The 22,294-nt window shown below is 38.1% G+C and overlaps 1 protein-coding gene across 4 annotated transcripts in view; it reads right to left on the minus strand.

Annotated features, from left to right (window-relative positions):
- The window catches only part of HECW2 (HECT, C2 and WW domain containing E3 ubiquitin protein ligase 2), a 360,484-nt gene that overhangs the window by 19,130 nt on the left and 319,060 nt on the right, over positions 1–22,294 (minus strand). For 2 of the 4 annotated variants that reach the window (XM_081260930.1, XM_081260933.1), the window contains 8 exons: positions 21,399–21,512; positions 12,295–12,447; positions 10,523–10,621; positions 6,519–6,648; positions 5,407–5,553; positions 4,541–4,655; positions 1,789–1,874; positions 724–836 (listed from right to left, as the gene is read on the minus strand). In XM_081260930.1, the coding sequence (XP_081117056.1) occupies positions 724–836; positions 1,789–1,874; positions 4,541–4,655; positions 5,407–5,553; positions 6,519–6,648; positions 10,523–10,621; positions 12,295–12,447; positions 21,399–21,512 (957 nt within the window). The remainder of the gene's footprint in view (positions 1–723; positions 837–1,788; positions 1,875–4,540; positions 4,656–5,406; positions 5,554–6,518; positions 6,649–10,522; positions 10,622–12,294; positions 12,448–21,398; positions 21,513–22,294) is intronic. The other 2 variants (XM_081260931.1, XM_081260932.1) reach the window with 2 other exon arrangements.

Genomic DNA, 22,294 nt, shown 5'->3' on the forward strand with positions numbered 1-22,294 from the left:
GGAGCATTAGGAAAGCAAAATTTTTCTAGTTCAAGGGAATGTATGATCTTGTTATGAATGAGAATCCAGTGCAATGAGAATTCACATGGAATTAAGATACATACAATGTAAACAGAGGTATGAAGCACATTCACATGATTTAGATTCTTTAACAACTACAATGATAATGTTTAGTAAAGGGATTCTAAGTACTTTTCAACATGAACTTAAAGCTACGGCTTCCAAAATCTTGTAGACAAGGGTCACAGATATGATGATCAATGTTGCTTTGGTAATGCTAGCAAAAGCTCTGCTTTTGTTGTGTATTGTACTTTAAAATACAGATATATATGTATATATTTTAAGGATGACCAGGGGGATTTTTTTCTTTCCTCCCTCAACATTGATAGGAAAGGAATATATCTTTTTTTTTTTAAGAGAGAGTGAGAGAGAGGGGGACAGAGAGAGAGAGAATTTTAACATTTATTTATTTTTTCTTAGTTCTCGGCGGACACAACATCTTCATTTGTATGTGGTGCTGAGGATCGAACCCGGGCCACACGCACGCTAGGCGAGCACGCTATCACTTGAGCCACATCGCCAGCCCAGGAATATATCTTTATAGATTCATCTATCTATATCTTTTCCTCTATCCATCTACCTATCTACCTACTGACCTATATAATCCAAAGTCTCTCCTAAAGCCTGGTAGTGGCAGAAAATAAATGTTGTTTTCTATTTTACCTGGGAAGAGCCGTGATTTTTCCCCATTTCTCCACACAGAATCTTCTTGGGCCGTTACTCCCTCGGAGAGAAGCGAATCCTTCATAGGGAATGCTGGATGTGCCTGTAACAAACTATCAACCCAAGAAAATAGAAGGGAAAGGTAAAGCCAGTGAGAAGTGGCCCAGAAACACACTGCATCATTCATGGGCAGAGCTCCTAAGGAGGAGCAGGTGGGAGTACCAAACTTCATAGGCATAGAGTAACACAACACATAAACATGACAGAGAAGAACACTAAGAAGGGACTGTGCATTATCAAGGAAAGTGGGATGTGGAGGGTTTATAGAAAATAAAGCACCCTGTGCAGCTAACCAGCTGAGATACTAAAACCAGGCATATTTCCATTATAGATGAATATGGTAGGTATATCAACTAACTTAATCTGCTTAGTATTGGTCCCTAAATTTGAGGTGAATTAAAAAACAGATTTCTGGGTCTATAGACTTCAGGCTCAGATTCTTGGTCCAAAGGAGCCAAGATCCAGTCTACTTGTAAGGCTCTGCCTGAGCATCCAAGAGGCTTTCCCGTGTCTGATAACTCTTAAGCTGCAACCAAATAACAATTGCCCTAGATAACTATAAATACTACAAAAACAATTTTCTCAGAGCTTTTGAATGTTATTGTTTTCCAAATTTGTAGAAAGTTAGATAAAGGAAAAGAAATGACTCTTCATCGACAAACTGGATTCCTTCTTACGGGATTGAACAATCTCTTTCCTAGGTACACTGGCTGCAGAGGACCCTGCTGGAGGGACCCAACTGTCTTTAAGGCAAAGGTTGTCCCTAGGATTTTGGGACTAGAGTTGACACTTCCTTACAACTCTCATGTAATGCCTTTACGAGGCTGGGGATGTTCTGATGGCGATGAAGTCATAACCACGCAATCTGAGGGGTGTGGAAATGGTATATCCCATGTTTCTATATAAAAGTGTGTATTCATGAAAATACTTAGAAATTGCTAAAGATATGTATTTCCAACAATAATTATATCATTGCACTAAAAATGTTACCTAATGGCATCTTACCTGTAACAACCTTAGTCGTTGTTCATTGTTGAATCTTTCCACTGCAGCCCAGAACCACCGAATTACAATATGATTGTCATGGTAACCTATCAAACCAATAATGAACACCATGTTACTTTGACTCTTCTGCCTTAACCCACCTAAGATACATGACGACAACAACAAAACCCCAGACTTAGGTCATCATCTTGGATTCTTTAAATGATGTTTGTAATTTAAGACTAAGGAATAGCACTGTAAATGTGATCATATGAGTGTCAAAAGTTAAATAAAAACAACATAAATGAACCCAAGAGATCTCTGTTTTTATTTAGTGGTCACTAAATGAAAACGAGTGGTAAGAAGAACAACAAATGAGTTATTTTAGCGTATCATTTCTGAAAAATATACTTGCTGTTACTGGAACTGCTTAACTCTTTGGGTCATTCAGATAAGAAATAATTTTCAAGTACCACTTGGTATGCTCTGTACAAAGCTTGGAGGGTACAGTGGCAAAGAAAACAGACCCTCCCAGGGCTTCTGGCAGAGGATAAAACATGTTAATTAAATCATTTGTATAAAGAAATACATAACTATGAGCTCTTCTTAAAGTTATATATATTTTAAAACCAAATTACTTTCATTTTAATTTATTAATCAAAAGAGCAAGAGACCTTTAATTCCTCCAACAAATAAATCCTAATTAATCATCAACTAAATTTTACTTTTATTCCATACTTTAGTAGAATTTAATGAAACATCCAAATTATCATCTCACAGGTAGGTTAAGGCAGTGGTTATGGGTTCCAAAATCATTCAGTGAAAAATAATTCAGTTTAGAGACAACACTGGCAAGGATAAGCATAATTAATGATTCAAACTAATTGATAGTTACATATTATGTGCACAAAAGCTACTTTAAATTCTGAGTCAGCAGTCCCCAAAAAGAAGGTGAGTAGATACTCTTTTAACCAGAATGTTTTCATTTTAAGGTTTGCCATTTCATTTGTGATGTATAGTCCCATTTGGAGAAGAAAGAGATCCAAGAGAGAGAGTCAATAAAAATGGATTTGGCATGGTGACACATAGGTTGCATGTCCAGTCTACTTTGGTAAGGACTATTTGGTACTGAGCGAACAGTAGTTCTATCTATAAAATAAGTGCATTATAGCATTAAAGTTTTTTGACCTCATGAATCAGCCCTTTTCGCTTCCACTTTTTTATTTGTACTAACCCTTTTTTGGTAGGAGAAGGAGTGAATGTGTCTCATATTCTCTCCAAACAGCTGCCATATGAACATATGGCCAGTGGCAGCTTAGCTGCTTTTTCATTCAGTGCCAACCAGTTGGGTTAGCAAGCGTGGCAGCTGAGTAGAGGGCCCTTTTCCTGCTCCCTCCTAAGGTTCTCATTTGATAAGATTTATAATAACCATATAAATAGTTCCTTAATTAGTTGGATATAGTGAGTAAAACTTTATACTGTGTGAATAAAAATATGGTTGATTTGATTAACTGCATTGCTATTAGATTCTCCTGGGATGAAGGAATGAGTAAATAATATTTATGGTACAGTGCAAGTTACAACAGCCAAAGCCATAGGGCCAACTGAAAAACTTATTCCAGCAATTAGATTCAGAAACAGCAGCAATGGAAAATGCAATTTAATACAGCCTTTCAGAGAAAACAGTCAAGCAAAGCCAGCCACAGAAGAGGCAAGAGCTGGAAGAGCCAGGGGTGGGCAAAACCAAAAGCAATTTAGCAATACTAAGGCATTTTTTTTAATATAGCAACCATAAAATTGTTGTTGTTTTAAATGTCTGTTTCAACTTACAGATAACTAGAGATCTGTTCAATTCTCAACTTACTCTGCTAAATAATTAACAGTGATGCAAAGCTTGTATTTTTTACTATCTGGGCTTAGAACAACTGCTAACCTCTTAGATTTTGAGCTAAAAGCAACAACAACAAAAACTACCACCAAACAACAACAACAACAAAAAACTCTGAACCAGAAAACACTGGTATTTGTGATGAGTTTCTGAAAACTTTCTAACACTACAATATATTTCAGAAAACGTATTCTTTCTTTGATTAAAATTATTGAACAAAACTCTGAACTTATTGAACACAGCTCTGAATTACCATTTGAGTCCCAGATTTAACAATCAAATTTCAATAGCTTTGGTCCCAGTAACTAGTTAAAAATTTGTACTGATCTGCAGAAATCTACTTCTAAAGCTTCCAATCTAAACGAATTTTTTAATAAACATTGAACATAATGCTTGAATTTAGAATGGTTTTGCCAATAAGCTTGTTGGATTTTGAGAATCTGTCTTGTTTCAATCAGGTGTTTCAACCATTGCAATTGGTAAGTGTGGAATGGATGAACTGGAGAAAAAAACGTGCTGACCCTTTGGGGTGTGTCCCCAGAAGTTTTAGAATGAAAATGGAATAGGTGGAGTTTGACCAGCTGGATGTTACCTGTCTGATGCTTCATTAACACCATAAAATAATTAATTAGTGTTCTTATGGTCACATTTAGTCACCAACAATTAAAGAGTTATGACATCCTCTGATGGTGCATAAACAAGCCTTCCCCCTTTAGACTGATGAAGTAACTAGGGAAAGAAGGGAATGTACCTTGCCCAAGGTCTCAACAAACCTATGATTAGAGTACAAGTGCTTTGTCTGTCTTGTGTTAAGAATAGCAAGTTGGACCATGCCTCCCTTTAATTTGAAACTTAAAGTCCATCCATCTATAAATCAAATTTTACCTCCTCTATATTCTGTGTTATTTCTCCAATCACTTAGGTCTATTTCAGCTGTGCCTGCGATGACCAGTTCCAGTTCTCTTGCATCAAAAACAGATACCAGCCTGGCATCCACCACCTGTGGAATAAAAAGAGTACAGGGCATGGCTTAGGAGCATGCAGAAATATCAGCTATCATTAAGCCTCCCCAGAAAAAGAGAGCACAAGGAATTTGGGAGACACTATGGGTGCACCCTGTATGAGCATTTGAAATACTATAAGGTTCTCTACAAGTATAAGGTATTTTTTAATAGAAAACTGGTTAAGATTGGCCCCACTAAAATTTTTATTTTGTCCATGACTATACCATCCTGAACATGCCTGATCTCAAAAGCTAAGTAGGTTGTGCCTAGTTAGCTCTTGGATGGGAGAATTTTTGTTTTACAATTGATCACTGATTGATCCAATTTATTTTCCTCTTTTGGAAAAGATCTAGTGCTCCTAATGAAAAAAAAAATCACATGGAATACAGGTGACAACTCATTCTGACCCTCACTTACAGTCTTTTCACATGAGATTTGATTACCCGCATCTAAACATGAGTAAGAGTCATGACTTATATGTTATTAGTGGTCATTAAAGCATCAAATGCTACTTGAAATCAGGTCATAATATTCAGTTTAATGATCTCTTGTGACAAGTGCTTAACCATTTATGTGTGTGCTATTGAAATATAAAGGAAAAATATTGAACTTTTAAAATTAAAAGAGCAACAGTAAATACAGCAAAAGAGAAGATAGAAATGTTTCACCCAATTAAAGCACAGTAGGACAGACCAGGGCATCATTGCTCTCAGACCGGAAACCCCCATGACTGCTGGTTGTCTTTACCTCATAGAAGCCACGCACTAAGCTCTCTGTTTGTTGTACCACACCCCTCTCAATCCTCCACTTCACCATCCTCTCGATGTACTCCTTCTTGTTCTTCTCTGTGACCGGGATATTGGCACCCCCTGGCTTTAATTCTCGTTCAGTAATCTGAGATTAAAAAACAAAAGAACTGACCAGAAAGTAATATGCTTGACGTTATAACACCTAGCAAAGACAGCTGGTTACCTGTCCTTGCACTGCGGTGCATCCTATGAATGCATATAGAGGCACTCAGTAACCCCTAGACATTGAGCTGATGTTTGAAAGCCTCAGTGGTTTAAAAAAAATACAGGGGTGAAAGGTTAAGTTTTAAATCCTGACTAACAGTGTGAGTTTTTAATCCAGATGGATTCCAGATACTCATCCTTTGCTATTTGAATGTTTGACAGAAACCATTTCCACAAATTCCTCTAAGATTTAGAATCAACTGTACCTAGAGAACCAATATTAAACTATAGATTTATTTAGGGAAACAGATTTGCACTCAAGTAAATGTTGAGAACTCAGTTTCCAAAACACATGAAATTCAGAAAAACAGCCAAATATTAGTGTCTAATAAGAATTAATACATAATCTTTGAGAAAAAAATTTTAACCTCTCCTTCCACCAACTTTGAAATAAAACCAATGTGTTCTCTGTTTTCAAGACTTCTACAAGATATTGTTTACATTTCCTAAGCTTCAAAGCAATCAATTTTAGTTCTTAAATATGAAAGAGAACTAAATACATATTCCAGCTATATAATTGAATATTCAATTCTAGGACAGCATAAACTATTAAAAACTATATTCTATTTAAGACATATTTTAACCTTTTTTGTAGATAGTTTAGTTGGAAAAAAAGGAAGATGGCTTATAACATAAAGGCTTATTATAATCTATAAATGAGAACATCTTAATCTGCAACTGGCATTACAATAATTTTGTAATTGAGATTATGGTAACTGAGTATAATCTTCGGTTTAAATCACCCAGTAAGTCCACAAATAAATAAGCATTTGATCATAGCCGTGTTTGATCAAATTTTTTCACCAATCGCTTTCAGTTCCAACACAGAGATGTGCCCATACACACCTGCCCAAAAACTTCTTCATTCACAGTGAACGTGAGGTCTAGGATGTCGTGAATATCATTGTCTTTCATCCACTGTAAGCTCTGGTGGAATTCTTCATCGAGATATTCTAGATCACTCAGGTCACACAGACTAAGGTGACAAACAGAAACAAATATGTAGGCATGGCTATTAGCAAAAATCCAGAGTCATGAGAAAAGAAACTAAGAATTAATAACAAGAATAAGATACACGTAATAAGCATATTCTTAGTCAAATTCAGTAACCAAATTGGTGAAATAACTCAGAAATTTGGTATAAGTTTAAAAATTCTGGATATATAAATGGCCATAGGAATCACTTAGCCTGTCTCTGCTTTTATACAGACATATATAAATATATACTTCTTTGAACTGAAGGTACAAAGAGTGGTTATCATTTACAAAGTCATCCAAAATTAATGCCAGATCTGGAACTGGAACTTGGGTTGAGAACTTGGATCCAATATTCTTTTTGTTGTTATTGTACTGGGAATTGAACCCGAAGGCACTTTACCACTGAACTACATCCCCAAGTCCTTTTTATTTTGAGATAAGGTCTTGCTAAGTTGCTGAGGCTGAGGCTGGTTTTCAACTTGCTATCCTCCTGCTTCAGCCTCCCAAGTGGCTGGGATTACAGATGTGCACCACTGTTTCCAGCTGGATTCAGTATTCTTTTCATTATATTGTACTATCTTAAAATATTGTTCTTCTACTTTGAACTTATTATACACACACATACACACACTCACACACACACACACACACAGAGTATCTTTGCTTTTCATTGTGTTTTTTTTTAAATTAGAGCTTTACAGTTATACATAGTAGTTGAGTTCATCCTGATACACTCATACATGCATGGAAATTGATTTCAGTTCACGATTCCCGCACCTCCTTTTTCCTCCTTTTCTCCCTCCCCTCTCTCATTCTCCTTCCTCCACTAGACTTCCTTTTGCTCATCTATTAACTTATATTTGACTGTTTTTTATATTATCCTATCTGTTACTTCCTCTTTCCTTTATTTACTTTAGCTTCCATAAGAGAGACCTTTGATTTCTGAGTTCAGCTAATTTCACTTAGCATAATATTTTCCATTTTCATTCATTATTTTTTTTTAAAGAATAGATTCTGGGACTCATGTTCACATACATCTCTCTTTTCTTCATGATTCTTCTTTTGGGACTCTGAAAATAGCCAAAGAACCTCTCTGCAATTATAATGACTTTCTATATTTCTTTTTTATTTCTTTCTTTTTTCTTTTCTATTGCAGGGACAGGATCTATGTGAGGTGGAGTTACTATTATATACCTTGTTGTAAGGTGGTAGTAACTAGTTTACTATAGTTATTTTGAAATTTCCCTCCTTCAGATCAATTTCAAGGGTCATTTTGTTTGGTTCATTCTAAAAATTTATTAGCTACTGGATGAGCTTGATGTTGCTGGTCTCAGGAGTGAGTGGTCTCACTAGGGAGACAGGTACACAGTAGATAAGTTAATATAAGGTGATTACTGGCAATATAGGGTAGATTCAAGCACTATTTAAAATGGATGAGGTAGGTATGGGGAGCTGTCAGAGCAAACAGGAGTGGCACAGCATTTGCTTTGACTTGAATATTCAGGTAAATCTTTTTAAAGCAGATTATGCCTACATTCAATCTTTGGGGATGTTTAAAAGCCAGAGAGACAAAAATGAAATGACTAAAAAGGAAATAAAGAGTAAACAGAATAAAACATGAACAAAACACACAGGCATGAAGTGTAGAACACTCCCAGCACACGGCCAGCACCAGCTCACTAACCACAGTACATCATATCCAGAGTATGGGGCTGCAAAGGTGGCTGGGATTAGGTCCTGAGTATCATTTGAAGGAGTACGGTGATTCAGAACTACCAAAAGGGTTTAAGACAGGAATGACATGGTCACATGGGAGTGGTGAGTTATAAATCTCCTCTGGGAGCCACAATGTAGATGATTATTTAAAATGGGATTGAGACCACTTCCGTCATCTGGCCCAAATAAGACAAAGGTTCTAATTAGGGCAGGCCATCAGAGAGTAATGTGATAAATTTGAGAATTATTTAGGAAGTGAACATGCAGAAATCCGTAAATGAATTTGTATGGAAGAGGTCTAAAATGGGGTGGCAAATGAACTCGTGTCACAAGCCAACTCTGATGAATTAAAAGAGTCTTGAGTGCTATAAACTTGAAAAGATTTCTGAGGCCACATGAGCTCAGTGGGGAAAAGTATCATAAATGACTTGTAAACTATTCCTTGGGAATAAGATCAGATATGGGAAAGAGTAGAAAATGTACTCTGCGTTTGCCATCCCTGTTTAAGGATCGTTCTTGATTTCTGACTAGTTGCCAAGAATAGGAACATAATTAACTGCAACTGGACACATGGGGGAAGGTATATTTTTAGATCAGGGAAATGGTGAGTTTGGCTCTGACCATGTTGATTGTGAGGTCCCTGTGAGACATCCAAGCAGAGACATTCACAAGTTGACCACGTGAGCTTGCAACTCAAGAGAGATCAAGTCTGAGGGAATCCCCAGGACGTGAGACAAGTCTTGAAATTTCCCTATGCTGGCCTTCAAGCCAACAAAGCACTGGCCAAGGATGAGAGCTTCAGGAACATGGAGATCTCAGGGCAAGTGAGAGGAGAGGCCGACAAAGGAGACAGAAAGATAGGACAAGAACTGGGAGACCACAGTGTCACGGATGCCAGGGGAGTAGAGACCCAAGCATAAATGGGGTCTGGGCGGGTGTTCAATGGTATTTGAAGCAGCAGAACGGTCCAATCAAGTAGAGCTAAAAAGTCCTTGCAGATTTTCTTTAAAAATCTCCACATGTTACTGGTGGGAAAGAACCCAGACCAAAGTGTGTTGAGGGTGGGGTGTGAATCTGGGGCATGTGTGAACAGTGGTATGCCTTTACAGGAAACTGAAATGCGAAGAGGAGAGGTAAGGCAGTGAAAGGGGAAGATGTGACATGCATCTGCTGGGACTAGGGAGGAGGAAATAGACCCCTGGCTCAGTAACAGCTGTGAAGATGTTGAAAGGGAGGCATAAAGCCAGGTATCCCAATGACTTGGGAGGCAGGAAAAGCCCTCCTACTGACCTCCCTACTAACCAAGGGTGCATAAGAAACATTTTATTTGCATTCATTTGAGGTCTAGGCTTCTATTTTACAGAAAGCAGATCCATAGTTTCAGCAAGGGAATGAGATGGACAGAACCAAGCCATGATTTGGTGCCTTCCCACGGCAAATCTGAGCTACCACCCCATAGGCAGTTGCCCTCTGTTCAGCCTTGGAAATGACTACATACCCACTATAAGACAGGAATGGGGTTTGCCCCACATTTTATAACAATTGCAATCTATCATCGTAATAACAATGAAGAAAAGTTCTATGAATGCTTAATTTTCATCTGCCATCATAAATTGCTGTTTTGTACATAGAGAGATCTCAAGAAAAACATGGTGCTGTCTCCCCCTAACAACCACACCCAAAATAAAACCAAACCAAAACAAAGGAGAATGAAAATTTGACTGAGAGTAAGCAGTTGAAAGTCTGCATCAAGAAAAACATAAAATGCATCTCATAAAGGACTGGGGGCTGTGACTCACCAAGAAGAACCCACAACTATTTTATTAATAATCAGCATTATACCACAAGAATTCCAGGGCTGTGTTTGAAGTACAATCATTTTGAAGAAACATGTGGGGTTGCAACAAATGAGAATAAATTAAGAGTAGAACAAAACTAAGACTTTGGTCGCTAGACAGGAATAAAAGGTCAGAAGCAGGGAAAACACAGTAACTGTATTTGAAATTGTATTAGTTTCCAAAATCAAAGCCACTGTTCAATTTAATAACAGCAGATATGCAATACTGAACAGATATTTAAGGAGTCTGACAGAAGACTCTTCAATAAACACTGCATTTTTACATGCTAATCACAAAAGCAATAAAAAATACACTTACATTCTGAGAAGAGCCTTATAAAAGGGCCGTGTGAAGAAGGCATCCAACAAATACTGGTGTATTAGTGCAAGACCGAGGATCCTACCGCTGAACCGGAACCTACCAAGGAAAAACATGAGATAGCTTACACAACATGGAACAGCTTTTAAATGGTTCTGTTTGCTTTATAGAATGTGTTCTCATTCCAACCATTTAAGTTTGTCCAAGATTAATTGCCTACTAAGTTCATGAGAATTTGTGTGCACCTTGGATTGTCTCCATTAGCCAATAATTCATATCTACGTGTTGAAGAAATGTGTCTCACTCATACTGAGAGACGAGGCTCCACCTTTACCCTGTGTCAGTAATGTCACATTGTAGCATCCCACATCTGACAACATGAATCCCCCATTAGCATTTTAGTGAAATTTCTCCAAACCATTTCTAAGAGATGTGGATTGGACAAGGGAAAGTAGAGAAAATGTCCCCTTCTAGTTCACACGTGTGACTATTGGTCGGATTGTCTAATACAAAGTCAGTTGCAATTCTCCTTTGAGGAAAAGCCCAGTTTCAGACTGAGAAAGTTCCCATCACTGTTTTTTTCTCAAACCCCATTCCCAAAGATAACGACCACTCTTCAAGAATTATGCATATGGACATTTGGGGGAGTTTCCTCTTGGGACATTCTGTTCTCCAAAAATTTCAAAGCTCACTTCTATTCTGAATCAACTTGGAAACTTTATGACATATATATGGTATGACTCCTTGGCTGATCCAGATGTACACTTGTTTTGTTTATCAAGAGTATCAAGTTTTTAGCTCCTTGAAAGTTTGTTGCCTTCTAAAAGTATAAATCCAGACTGGGATTCATTATATCAATTTGTAATTTTAGTTTCAGGCCACCATTTGAGGTGAGTGCCCAGCAGCTTTGCTTCTCTGTATTTCCACTTATGTTAACACAACTCCAAGAGCCAGTTAGGAGGACTTCTATTTAAAAAGCCCTCCACCCACTGATATTAATCTCATGACTCAAAGAAGTTTTCCCCATGAGTCCTACTCATGTTCTTTGTTTTTTGGTATTTTTTTTGTTACTATCAGTAAAAATGAACAGGAACAAGTTAGTAGGAGTTATGCAAATATTTAAAGTCTACAAATTCAGGGATTTTAAAAAAGATGCAAGGACATTTGGAAAGTGCAATTAGAGATTTTCAGAATAAATGCCTCCAGATGGGAATACTAAATCGGTTTTCCTTGATGATTTTGTGTGAGAAATTAAGAAAGTGGCAATCCCTGTCATAAACTTCAAATGGTTCATAGGGTGATTGGAGCTCCAGCTGTCCCAGCACCCAGCCTACCAGTGTCAGCCACTTCCCCAAGAACTACCAGAGACACAGCCTGCCCTCCTGCTCAGGACCTCCTTTTCACCCCGACCGAGTTCAGAGTTCAAAGACACCCAAAGGTGCAGAGAGGTATCTAGGGTTTTTTTTTCTGGGACCCTAAAAACATCTGTAACTTTTTTCTGATGGGGTAAAGCTTTTGAATTCTGTCCAACTCACTTAAAATTCATCTTACGTAACACAATCTATTCCGAGCTTAGAGATGGCTTTTATATTTAAATTTGACAACAAAAATAAGAGTCAAATGAGGTATTTAACAGATATAATTTTTGTTTAAGGGGAAAAATGTTAAAAGAATGTGGACTTATATTTCAAAAAAATAACATCACAGAAAATCAACTAAAGAAAACTTACAGAAAAACAACAACAATAACAACAACAACAACAGCTACTTACCATTCATGATGATTGTCTACAAAAGCAGACATGGGACTTATTTGTACTGTGTATGTATCATTGGCTGAATATTCAAATAAGCCATAATAGGGGTTAAAGAGTTCTCTGGATACCAGGAAGAAAAACTCTCTGGAAGGCCCACTGTAATCCAGCCTGTAAAAGAATCCACAAAAAGAATAATCAGCTTTTATTTTTTTCTAGATATTAGGCATATCTTCTCCTGATCTCAACTTTCTACAGAATGTTCATTATAAGATGAATTGTTTACATACCAGGGCTGTCCAAAGTAAATTGAACAAATTCCTAATCTCACCATGTCTTGACCCAAAATAGTAAATGGACACTTATGTGAAATATATCTAAAATGAAGGCATCAACCTATCAGATGATGCATAAAATATACAATAATGATTTTAATAAATATGTATAGGCATTTAAAAATGTCTGAGGAAAGGCTATGGGGAAAGGGAGTGAAGTGTGGAAACTATTTACACAGGGTAAAGCCAGAGGGAATCCATTTATGGGACATGGCATCCATTCATGGGACACTGAGTCCTCATGGAATTTCTGGAACATTTTTGAATGAGGGAAGAAAAAGACTTTTGTGAATCAGGGAATGTTACAAATACAAGGCTCCCTTGGGATATCACAGCAAAAGAAAAAAAAGGAAGGAATAGGATGCAAAGGAAAACTTTGAATTATAAAACATCACAGAAAATTAAAGAAAACATGAGGCTGCATAAACCTCCCTAAGAAGGCATTTGAAGAGGGTCTAACTTTAGCACCTGAACTACACTGTAAATTCCACTGTACTGACAGAGACATCAGGGTCAATGTGAAGTAGAAGAAAAGATTATGTTGAGTTTGAGGAATGACAAGTGGCCAATAATTCTGAGAGCAAAAAATGCAGTAGAGGGGAGTTTGCAAGAAAGCAATTTGATCTGGTAAATTTGAGCTGAATGATATAATTGCATCTACCTATGATAAAAAGCACACACATAGATTCAAAGACAGGAAGGAAGGCAGAGAGGGAGTAAAAGCAACTGAGAAGTTGGGGTGGTAGGATTATGGGTGACTTTTTCCCCTTAACTTGATTTTCTCTATTCTGTGGACATATTGCTTTTTTCTTCTTTTCTTTTTTTTTATAAAAAAAAATCATCTGAGTCTAATCTACTCATGAGATTATGTGATATAGAAAAGGATCATATTATTGGCAGAAGAGGGAGTTGGGAGACTAGTAAGCAGAATAAAAATGGCTCTTACCTGTCTTAGTCGAGAATCTAACAGAATTTACACAGTACAGACTCCAACTATTTGCCTACTACTTTCTCAATTTTTGTCTTATTTGAATATGTTATTTCACATTTTTCTTTAATTCCATTTTGATTTTCAATGTAGGCTTCACTTACATACTATTTATGAGGTTTCACTATGCTAGCTCTATTCCTAATATACATTAAAAGAAATACAGAAATGTTAAATAAAAACTGTTGATCTTTGCAGCAGTTAAAATCTGTTCACATACCACCAGTGACGTCAATGTACTCACACCCACACCGCATTGACTAAAATCCTGTGCGTGCAGAAAAGTGCCAATAGAGCAGACTCTCAGAGCCAATGGGGACACAGTGGGCCTGCCCCTGGGAGTAACTGAATATAATGCTGTTAACAGTGGCCCCAGGATGGGGGGACTAATGTTGGTTGCCCTGGGGACTCCCAAAGCAGCACTCTGGCTGTCCCCTGGGTGCAGGGATGTACAGCCAATCTTATGCAACCTGCTTGTGGCTTCCTCTCTCTGTCCTACTTCTGGCTTCTGATGCCACCAAGAACAAGTTGAGCACTTCTTCCATTTGAATGTTCTTTATTACTCCATCTTTCTTTCAACAAATACATTTTCCAATTACATTCTAGGTACTAATCTAGATCTCAAAGAGAAACTCTTTCAAAAAGTCACTTTCTGCTCTTACTTATGTCTCTATCTCACACTTCTGCTCTCTCCTGCTCCTTCCCTACCCCTGAGCATGTCCACGTCCTTCACCCTTCTGTCAACGCAGGGGCCATGGCCATCTGAGACTGAGCACAACACTTGAGGTGAGGTTTTATCATCACAGAGCTCAGAAAAGGGTTTGGAAAATCTTGGATGCTTTTCTCCACTAATGCAGATCAAAATTAGCTTGCCTTTTGGGACAGCCACTTTACTTTTTGAGCCACAATGAGCCAGTCAATCAGTTTAAGACTCCAAATCTTTTGTCTATGCTGTTTTAATCTGGGGTGTCCCGTCCTGTCTGTGAATAGTTCTATCTGTACTAGACACAGACCAGTAAAGAAAAGTGTTAAATTTTACTTTGTGAGACTCTGTTTCCTACATCTTTCCATAAAGAGAATGCCAATGGCTAAAGACACTGTAGAATTTATTTTGTCCAAACCCCTCATTTCACAGAGAAGATGGAGACTGGAAGAAATCATGGACTTTCATCAAACAGAAGCCACAGACCTTTAAACAGGTGTCCTGACCCCAAATTTAATATCTGTTACTCTGAGAGCTTGCCCTTCTGGAAAATTTAAATGTTTGTCAAGACTGAAAACAATATTGTGTATAGAGCAGGGGTTAGCAAACTGTGGCCTGCAGGCCAAATCTGCCCCACCCCCTGGTTTTGTAAATAAGGTTTTATTGGAACACAACTGTGCAGTTTATGTGTAGACTATGGCACCACAATGGTGGAGTTGGGTAGGTGCCACAGAAAATGTTTGGTGGGCAAGCCTAGTATTTCCTATCTGGCTTTTTACAAAGAAAAAAAAAAAGTTGCCAACCACTGTTACAAAAAGAAGAAAGGAGGAGGGAAAAGGCCACTTTATTAAAATATCTAGTTTACTATATATAAATCCTCTTCTTTAGAGTTATGATCTTTCAAGAAAATATAAAATGGCTCCAACATCCCGGGAATATATCTAATCTCAGGGAGTGGTCTCAACTACTAGATAGGAGATGCTTAAAGAGCATCAGTCTATTTGGGTCACTGCTCTGTTGGGGTTTCAGACACTACCAAGGCCCACCATACATGAGGATCACAGACAACTGAAAAATAAGGCAAATTCTAAACAGGTCAGTGTTCTTACAGAGACAAGTGGTACAGTAAAGTAAGTTTGTAACTTTCAGCTTAAAAATGCAAGTTGTTTCTGAGCTACATCTCTGATTGTTAAATAATACTGCACTTAACCAGAGTGCATTATAATAATCCATTTACGTGTCTGCCTCCCCTACACACACTACCATACCTTAACCATACTGAGAGGAGGCACTGTATCTTACTCATATTTGTATCCCAAGTCCCTTGCCTGACACACATTGTTACTGGAAACGTGGAACTCTCTAATTTTCTAAAGAAAATCTGTTATTTCCATTGTTATCTAGCAGAGTGAATGAATTTGCACTAGTTTGCTGTTTAGTGGTTCATGGATTGTGACAGGCATAAGTAATGCCAATCCCTTAAAGACCACTCAGTCATAAAACATTGCCCAAAATCACACAAGTGAATTGTGCTTAGGAAGTCCTCGGTGCAATAGCTTCTAACATGGTAAGTTTATTAAAACAATAAAGACCCTGCAGATTGGTTCCTTTTTTATGACAATAGCTGAATCTGGCTGAAGACAAATGACTGGGATCCTAAGGATTAAAACTGAAAAGTAAAACTACTATCTATCTATCTATCTATCTATCTATCTATCTATCTATCTATTTTCCCCTCAAGAGAGAAAAAAGCTAATAGCTCATCTAGGAGGAAATGTGTCTTTAACTGGTCAGGATTTTATCTGTTTTGTGTGTGTGTGTTTGTTTGTTTGTTTTTTAATCTCCAAAAGCATGGATGGGGTCATTCTAAAGCTAAGACAGGCTTTAAACTTTGATTTGATTACAGTCTGAAATTTAGAACTGCATATCTGAGCACAAGTTGTAGATGACAATTACGCATAAGTCTAACAAATCCAATAAAACATGTCACAGCAGGGTACGTAGTACATGCGCTTCCTGTAAGGTCTTAGCAACCTCTTCCATATAAATAGTTAATATGACTCATATCACAGAGATCGTTTGTTACATTCCTGTTTTGCCAGTTAGGTTGGTTCCACAGTTAAAGGCTTGGCACAGAAATATAGAAACTGCACAGCGGGTGTGTAGCCACACAACAGCTGCATCTGAGGGCATTTCTGAATAAGCACAGATGTCTCTAGGGTGGCCATGTAGTTTTAAGCCCCGAGTGCTGATAAAGCATTTTAAACATCGTCACGTTACTGGGCTGGAACACCACCCCAGTTGTTAGCAGCACTCTGTGTTTGTTAAAATACTGAATTTTATTCCCCCATTCTTTATTTTCAACTAAGAATGACTGAGAACATTCAGTTACGTTCCAGCAGAAGTAGACTAAAATGGAAGAGGATGATGGTCTCAGAAATGACAACATCATTTCCTACAAGTTGGTTCAGGCAGAACAAGGCCTACGTACCTTCTGATTCACCACAGATATTTATAGCAACAAGGCATTAACCCTTAGCGAATTATGTAGGCCTGGTGCTAGGGGAATTTTGATATAATAAAGGTACACTTGGTGGATACCAACCCAAGACCAAGATACAGAAGCAGCCTCCTTTTATGAGGTTTGAGTTACATAGGTGATCCTGGGAAGGCCTCCTTTCAGAAGAAAATAAGCAGCATCCTAAGTTTAGCTTGAAGCTCTTCAAATTTCTGGGGAATTAATGAACCCCAAGGAATTAATGGACCTTGACTGACTTCTAGAAGAGGACCTGAGCAGTCACGTGTGAGAACTGTTTGTTATTTCATAAGCAGGGAGAGAGGAAAGCTGTCAGGTCTCGCCCTCCCTAGTTGTTTTCATTTGCCTGTCTCAGGAGAGGTTACAGAAAGAGCGCAACAGAAAGATAATACAAGTTCCCAAGCCCCTAAACTAAAACTATGTGCACACCTCTCCCTAGACTAAGTGTGGCTTTGTAAAACAGACGATTGATCTCATATAGATGGTGCCTCATGCATAATGAAACTCATTCTTTATTAAATAAAGGTGCCTTTTACAGAGTTGGCCATGGAGAAAAAAAAAGGTGGAACAATCCCAGTGTAAACATCCTCTTTATTCAGGCCATTATTTCTTTACTGTTTTGGGTACTCAGAAGTTTGTGGCCTTAGATGCCTTATCAGTACCCAATAGCCTACCTAGCTAACTTTGGATATCACAAGAGCTTTAGTTGCTAAGACTTTTAATTGATAAGAATTAAAAAAAAGACTCGAGAATATATAGTATTTTGATGCTCCTCTCCCTAGACAAGCGACTTCTGGAGAGACCAAAGCCTAATAGAAACAGGTAACCACTGCATGCTATTTCCTGCCACATTCGACCAAGATGACTCAGTTTCCAGCCACTCTGCCACTGCTGATCTCCCCACTCCCCACCTAGCAATGCAAGATAATCAAATGAAGTGGGTAAAATTTTAATGACTAGAAAAAAACTTGCAGCTCTACCAAATTAAATCACTAATCACAAGGTTGTGCTTAGAAACATTGTTTGTAAAAAGCCAAGCATAACACGAAGAATTATTTTAGTGAGAAATAATAGTTGTAAGCCAATGTCTTTGCATTAATAGGCTCTAGGTTATTTTTGTATTTTTGTAATTGAAGACAGACATCCCCAATGTTCTGGAGTTAATTTTACCTAATGTGGAATTTGTAGCCATACTACAAATTTTTAACTAAATTTTTTCATCATTGCTCCTGACTCTCTTATTTCAGAAATGATCCATATATCATGTTTCAGACTTATGCAAAGAAAAAGCTTAAAGCAGAGATGAAGTCTCTCTGTGAACCTGCTAATTCATACCATTTTGGAGGGCAGGAAAATGCATTATTCTTAAAAGTAAACCTCTTTTTCTTTATGCTTCAGCTAAGCTATTGTACCATAATTAATGAGCCAATATCGACACATTATTATTAACTAAAATCCATACTTTATCCATATTTCCTTAGCTTTTACCTAATATCCTTTTCCTGTTCCATGATCCCACCCAGCAAAAACATTACATGAATTAATTAAGTATCATTTTGACTGTAGTATTTTCTTAGATCCCTTTGATTATTGATAATGTTGACAATTTTCAAGATTACTGGTGAGGTTATCTCCCACAGTATCCCTCCACTGGGTTTTGTCTGAGTTTTTTCCAAGATTGGTGTGAGATTATGGGTTTGGAGGAGAGAGATCACAGAGATCACATCACATGAAGGGTGTCACCCATCAACATGACTTGGAACTGTTGATGTTAACCTTGATCACCTCACTGAGATAGTGTCTACCAGGTTTCTCTCCTATAAACTTACTTCTTTAATACATTTTCCACCAACTGTACTATTTGGAAGAAAATTCTGTGTACAACTCATACTTAAGGGGTAGGGAGTTATGCTGAATTATGAAGAAATATTTCACACAGATTTTTCTATTTTCCTCCAATTATTTATATATTTCATCATATATTTAATCAGTATGGATATTTATTTTACACCTTAGGCTTTATTTATTTTGTTGCTTATATTATTCTAGGTTTGGCCTTTGGGATCTCTCTCAGTGGGCTCTTGTGTCCCTTTGGCATATCCCCATCATCTTTTTGAAAACCTCTGTACTTTCTGGCAGTCTCTACAAGATTCTTCAGGGTCCATCTTGTATACTTCCTGCCTCAGTCCTAGAATTAGCAATTTCTCTAAGGAACCCTAGTGCTTTATATTGAAGAATTATATTAGAAACAAAGATCTAGGCACCAGATGTGTAAGAATTTACAAAATGATATGTTTTAAGGGCACTGAAATTGATGAGGGGGAAATAACAGGAAACTTCTATTTTTATCATTCAATGGAAAGATTTGGGTAGCTTTTCACTCTGGGTATTAATTATTATCCCCCCAAAAGTTATAATACCTCAATGTGATAGGATCAATGTGTTTGAAAGGTGGCAAAGTTCAAAGAACTCAATTTTATGTAGTTTTGAGATCTCTATTTTTAAGCAAGAGTACTGTTTTAGTCTTTCAAAACAGAAGTCTCTGTGCTTCAATAGCAAATAAAGTTTATGTCTAATAATCTAAATATGTGACATTGACATGATAAAGACAGGAGTCCAGAAATCCAGGTTCAATAGGCCCTATTAGCATAGGAAGCAGATTTAGAGATCATTCCTGATAACTGAGGTCACACCTCAAAACATCCTCTCCCTTGTTTTCCCTCTGGAGTCATAGGAAGGAGACAGGTGATGGAGGCAGGAAACATGTGGACACCAGTGGTAATCAAGCACAGAGGAATCCAGCTCCACTCAGCCTGAGCCTCCTCCTAGGAACCAACGTCATCAGTCTAGATCATGAGAGACTGCTGGAGGATGACCAAGCAAGATCAGCATCTATTCTATTTAAACTTAAATATCAGTGCTTCCAAAGACTCTTCCCTGTACCTCTGAGATCTCAACAAACTGTGGTCCAAGCCAGGCACAGTGGTGCATGCTGGTAGACCCAGCTCCTTGAGAGGCTGAGGTAGAAGGATAGCTTGAGTCTGGGAGTTCAAGGGCAGCCTGGGCAACAAAGTAAGATACCATCTCAATAAATAAATAAATAAATAAACACAAACAAATAAAAATGTGGTCCCACAATGAAAGAAGGCAGTTGGAGTTCTGGGGGAGGAAAATATTCCCATCCAAACCAGACTGGTCCTGTAAGGAAATACTTGGAATCCCATGCATACCTGTGATGAGGCTAACATTTGCCTTCCTTTTCAATGGTGCACCTGCATCTTTAAGCCAACACAAGCCTGAAGTCATTTATGCAGGTCAGCAATGAAAGGCTCAGTCAACTGTCAGGCAAGCTTCTACCGAAACTTTTGTCACATTTTACTTTCTTCTAGTCAAAGCTGGGAGACAGTTATCAGTCACGAGTTGGAATGGTTAAAGTTTCAGCAGTAGGAAAAAAAAAATCAGGTCTGAGTTCAGGGGTTTTGTTAACATTCCAGTGCAATTCCAAGCATACTGGATGAAAGACAAAAGGCCTGGGTTTGAGTCATGATTTTGCTCTTCCCTCTATTCTACGAGCACAGGCAAGTTATTTTGTACTTTGAAGTCTCCATTTTATAACCACATACTGCAAGGTTAAGTTTTTTGGAAATCTTCTTTATTCCCAGACATGACTGAGAGGGATAGCCTTAAAATGATCCAAATCAAACAGAAACAAAGAGAACAACATCAGAGTTCAGACAACTATGTGGAATTTTTAAAATTCCCTCTAGTGTCTACAGAGAACTGAAGATGGTGCTGAGACCTCAAATGAGGAAAGACAGAGGGGCCCCGGATTGGGGGAGAAGGGCGAAAAGAGGGATGAGTGCTGTCAATCCAAGGTGACTTGCAACAACCGAACAACTGAACAACTGTTGTGTCTATTTGGGTGCAACAGACACTGTGGGAGTCATCACCCTTTAGTTTCCTAACTCTCGTCTAGGTGAGCACATTCATAGAAGAGTCATGAAGCTGGACACCTTGGTCTATGATAGGTAGTTACATTTGTAGGTGTGCTGCCCTCCCAAGGGAAGAGAAAAACTGGGGGTGGAGAAAGAAGAGCCAAGGCCCCAGAGTGATTGCAGTGGAAGTCACCTGGTAGAAAAGCAGAATTCTAACTTGTGATGCTGAAACTGAACTTATTTAACAGGTGAAGCAATTTGAACCCAGCACTCGAGAGCAGAACAGAAGATCTTAGATGTTAAAATGCAATTCACTGTTGTTTTTTCCCCTCAAAGTCTCACTTTCTTCCCTTTGCAAGAAAGAGAGATGGAGAGAGAAGAAACCAAACTAGTCTCCTGCTCTCAAAAATGATCATAGCTGCAAGACAAGAATTTCTATGTCAAATGATTTAAAAACCAGAGGAAGCCTTTAAAAAAAAAAAAAAAAAGGTTAAATGTTTAAGTGTATGAGAACAGCACTTCCTGCCAGAAGGATTTCCTGTTTCAGGCAACCACAGCGACATGGAGAAACATCCGCCCTGCAGCCACAGCCTGTGTTCCCCAGCCACTTTTCTGTTCTCCTCACCCTTCCTCCCCGACGAAGGTGACATACAGCTTATTCCTCTGTAGATCTTTTCTGGAGTAGCCCATAATCTGATTAAAAGCATCTTCTAGCAAGTGATCTCTTCGGATAATTAACCTGTCCGTAAAGAGACAATTGGGAAAACACAGATTATTTCCTCTTCCTTATCTTTCTAGAGCCTGGCACCTGCTATTTAATTTCTATTTACCACAATTAACTAGGCTAGAGGTAAAGTTGCTTAATACCATCACTGTCTGCATTAAAAGTACACACTTGTTCTTATTTCTTAGCAGCATTAACAAACATTACATAAGAGACTTGAGGGTAAATAAAGTGCCCCACCTTTGGTCTGAAAAACATCCTGAGAGTCTTTTCTGAGTGGCCAATCACTTATCCGGAAGAAAAATGATCATACAACAATACACATGCACACACGTGTGTACCCACACACACAAACTTTTGTTTACTAAATGAAGAACAACCCTATGAGGTAATGCTTTAAGCCTGAATGCACCTAGAGAAGGAATTCAGTTACTAAGTGCTCTGAGAGAAGACTCTCTCCGAAGAACCAGGAGAAGGGAAAAACGTCTGTGTCCTCCAAAGTGGAGGAGTTTACAATTGTGCTTAATTTAATTTTTAAATTAAGCCAATCTTGAGGTTCCCTAAGGGGTAGATAAAAGTAGATGATGCTCATGGCCAATTAATTTACTTGTGATGATGACATTAAAGTGGTCCTGCCACAGATATCCATTTGCCCTTCATGTAAATGGTAATGGACCAAGAGAGGACAGGGAGGCTGGGTGCATGAAACCAATGGTCCAGACTTTGTAAGTCAAGTGAGACACCATTACAGCTCAGAGAATGATGGTGTTGGGGATGGGGAGATGAAGGTGAAATTG

Source organism: Spermophilus citellus, assembly GCF_964194105.1.
Source record: "Spermophilus citellus genome assembly, chromosome: 11".
Classification (NCBI taxonomy): domain Eukaryota; kingdom Metazoa; phylum Chordata; class Mammalia; order Rodentia; family Sciuridae; genus Spermophilus; species Spermophilus citellus.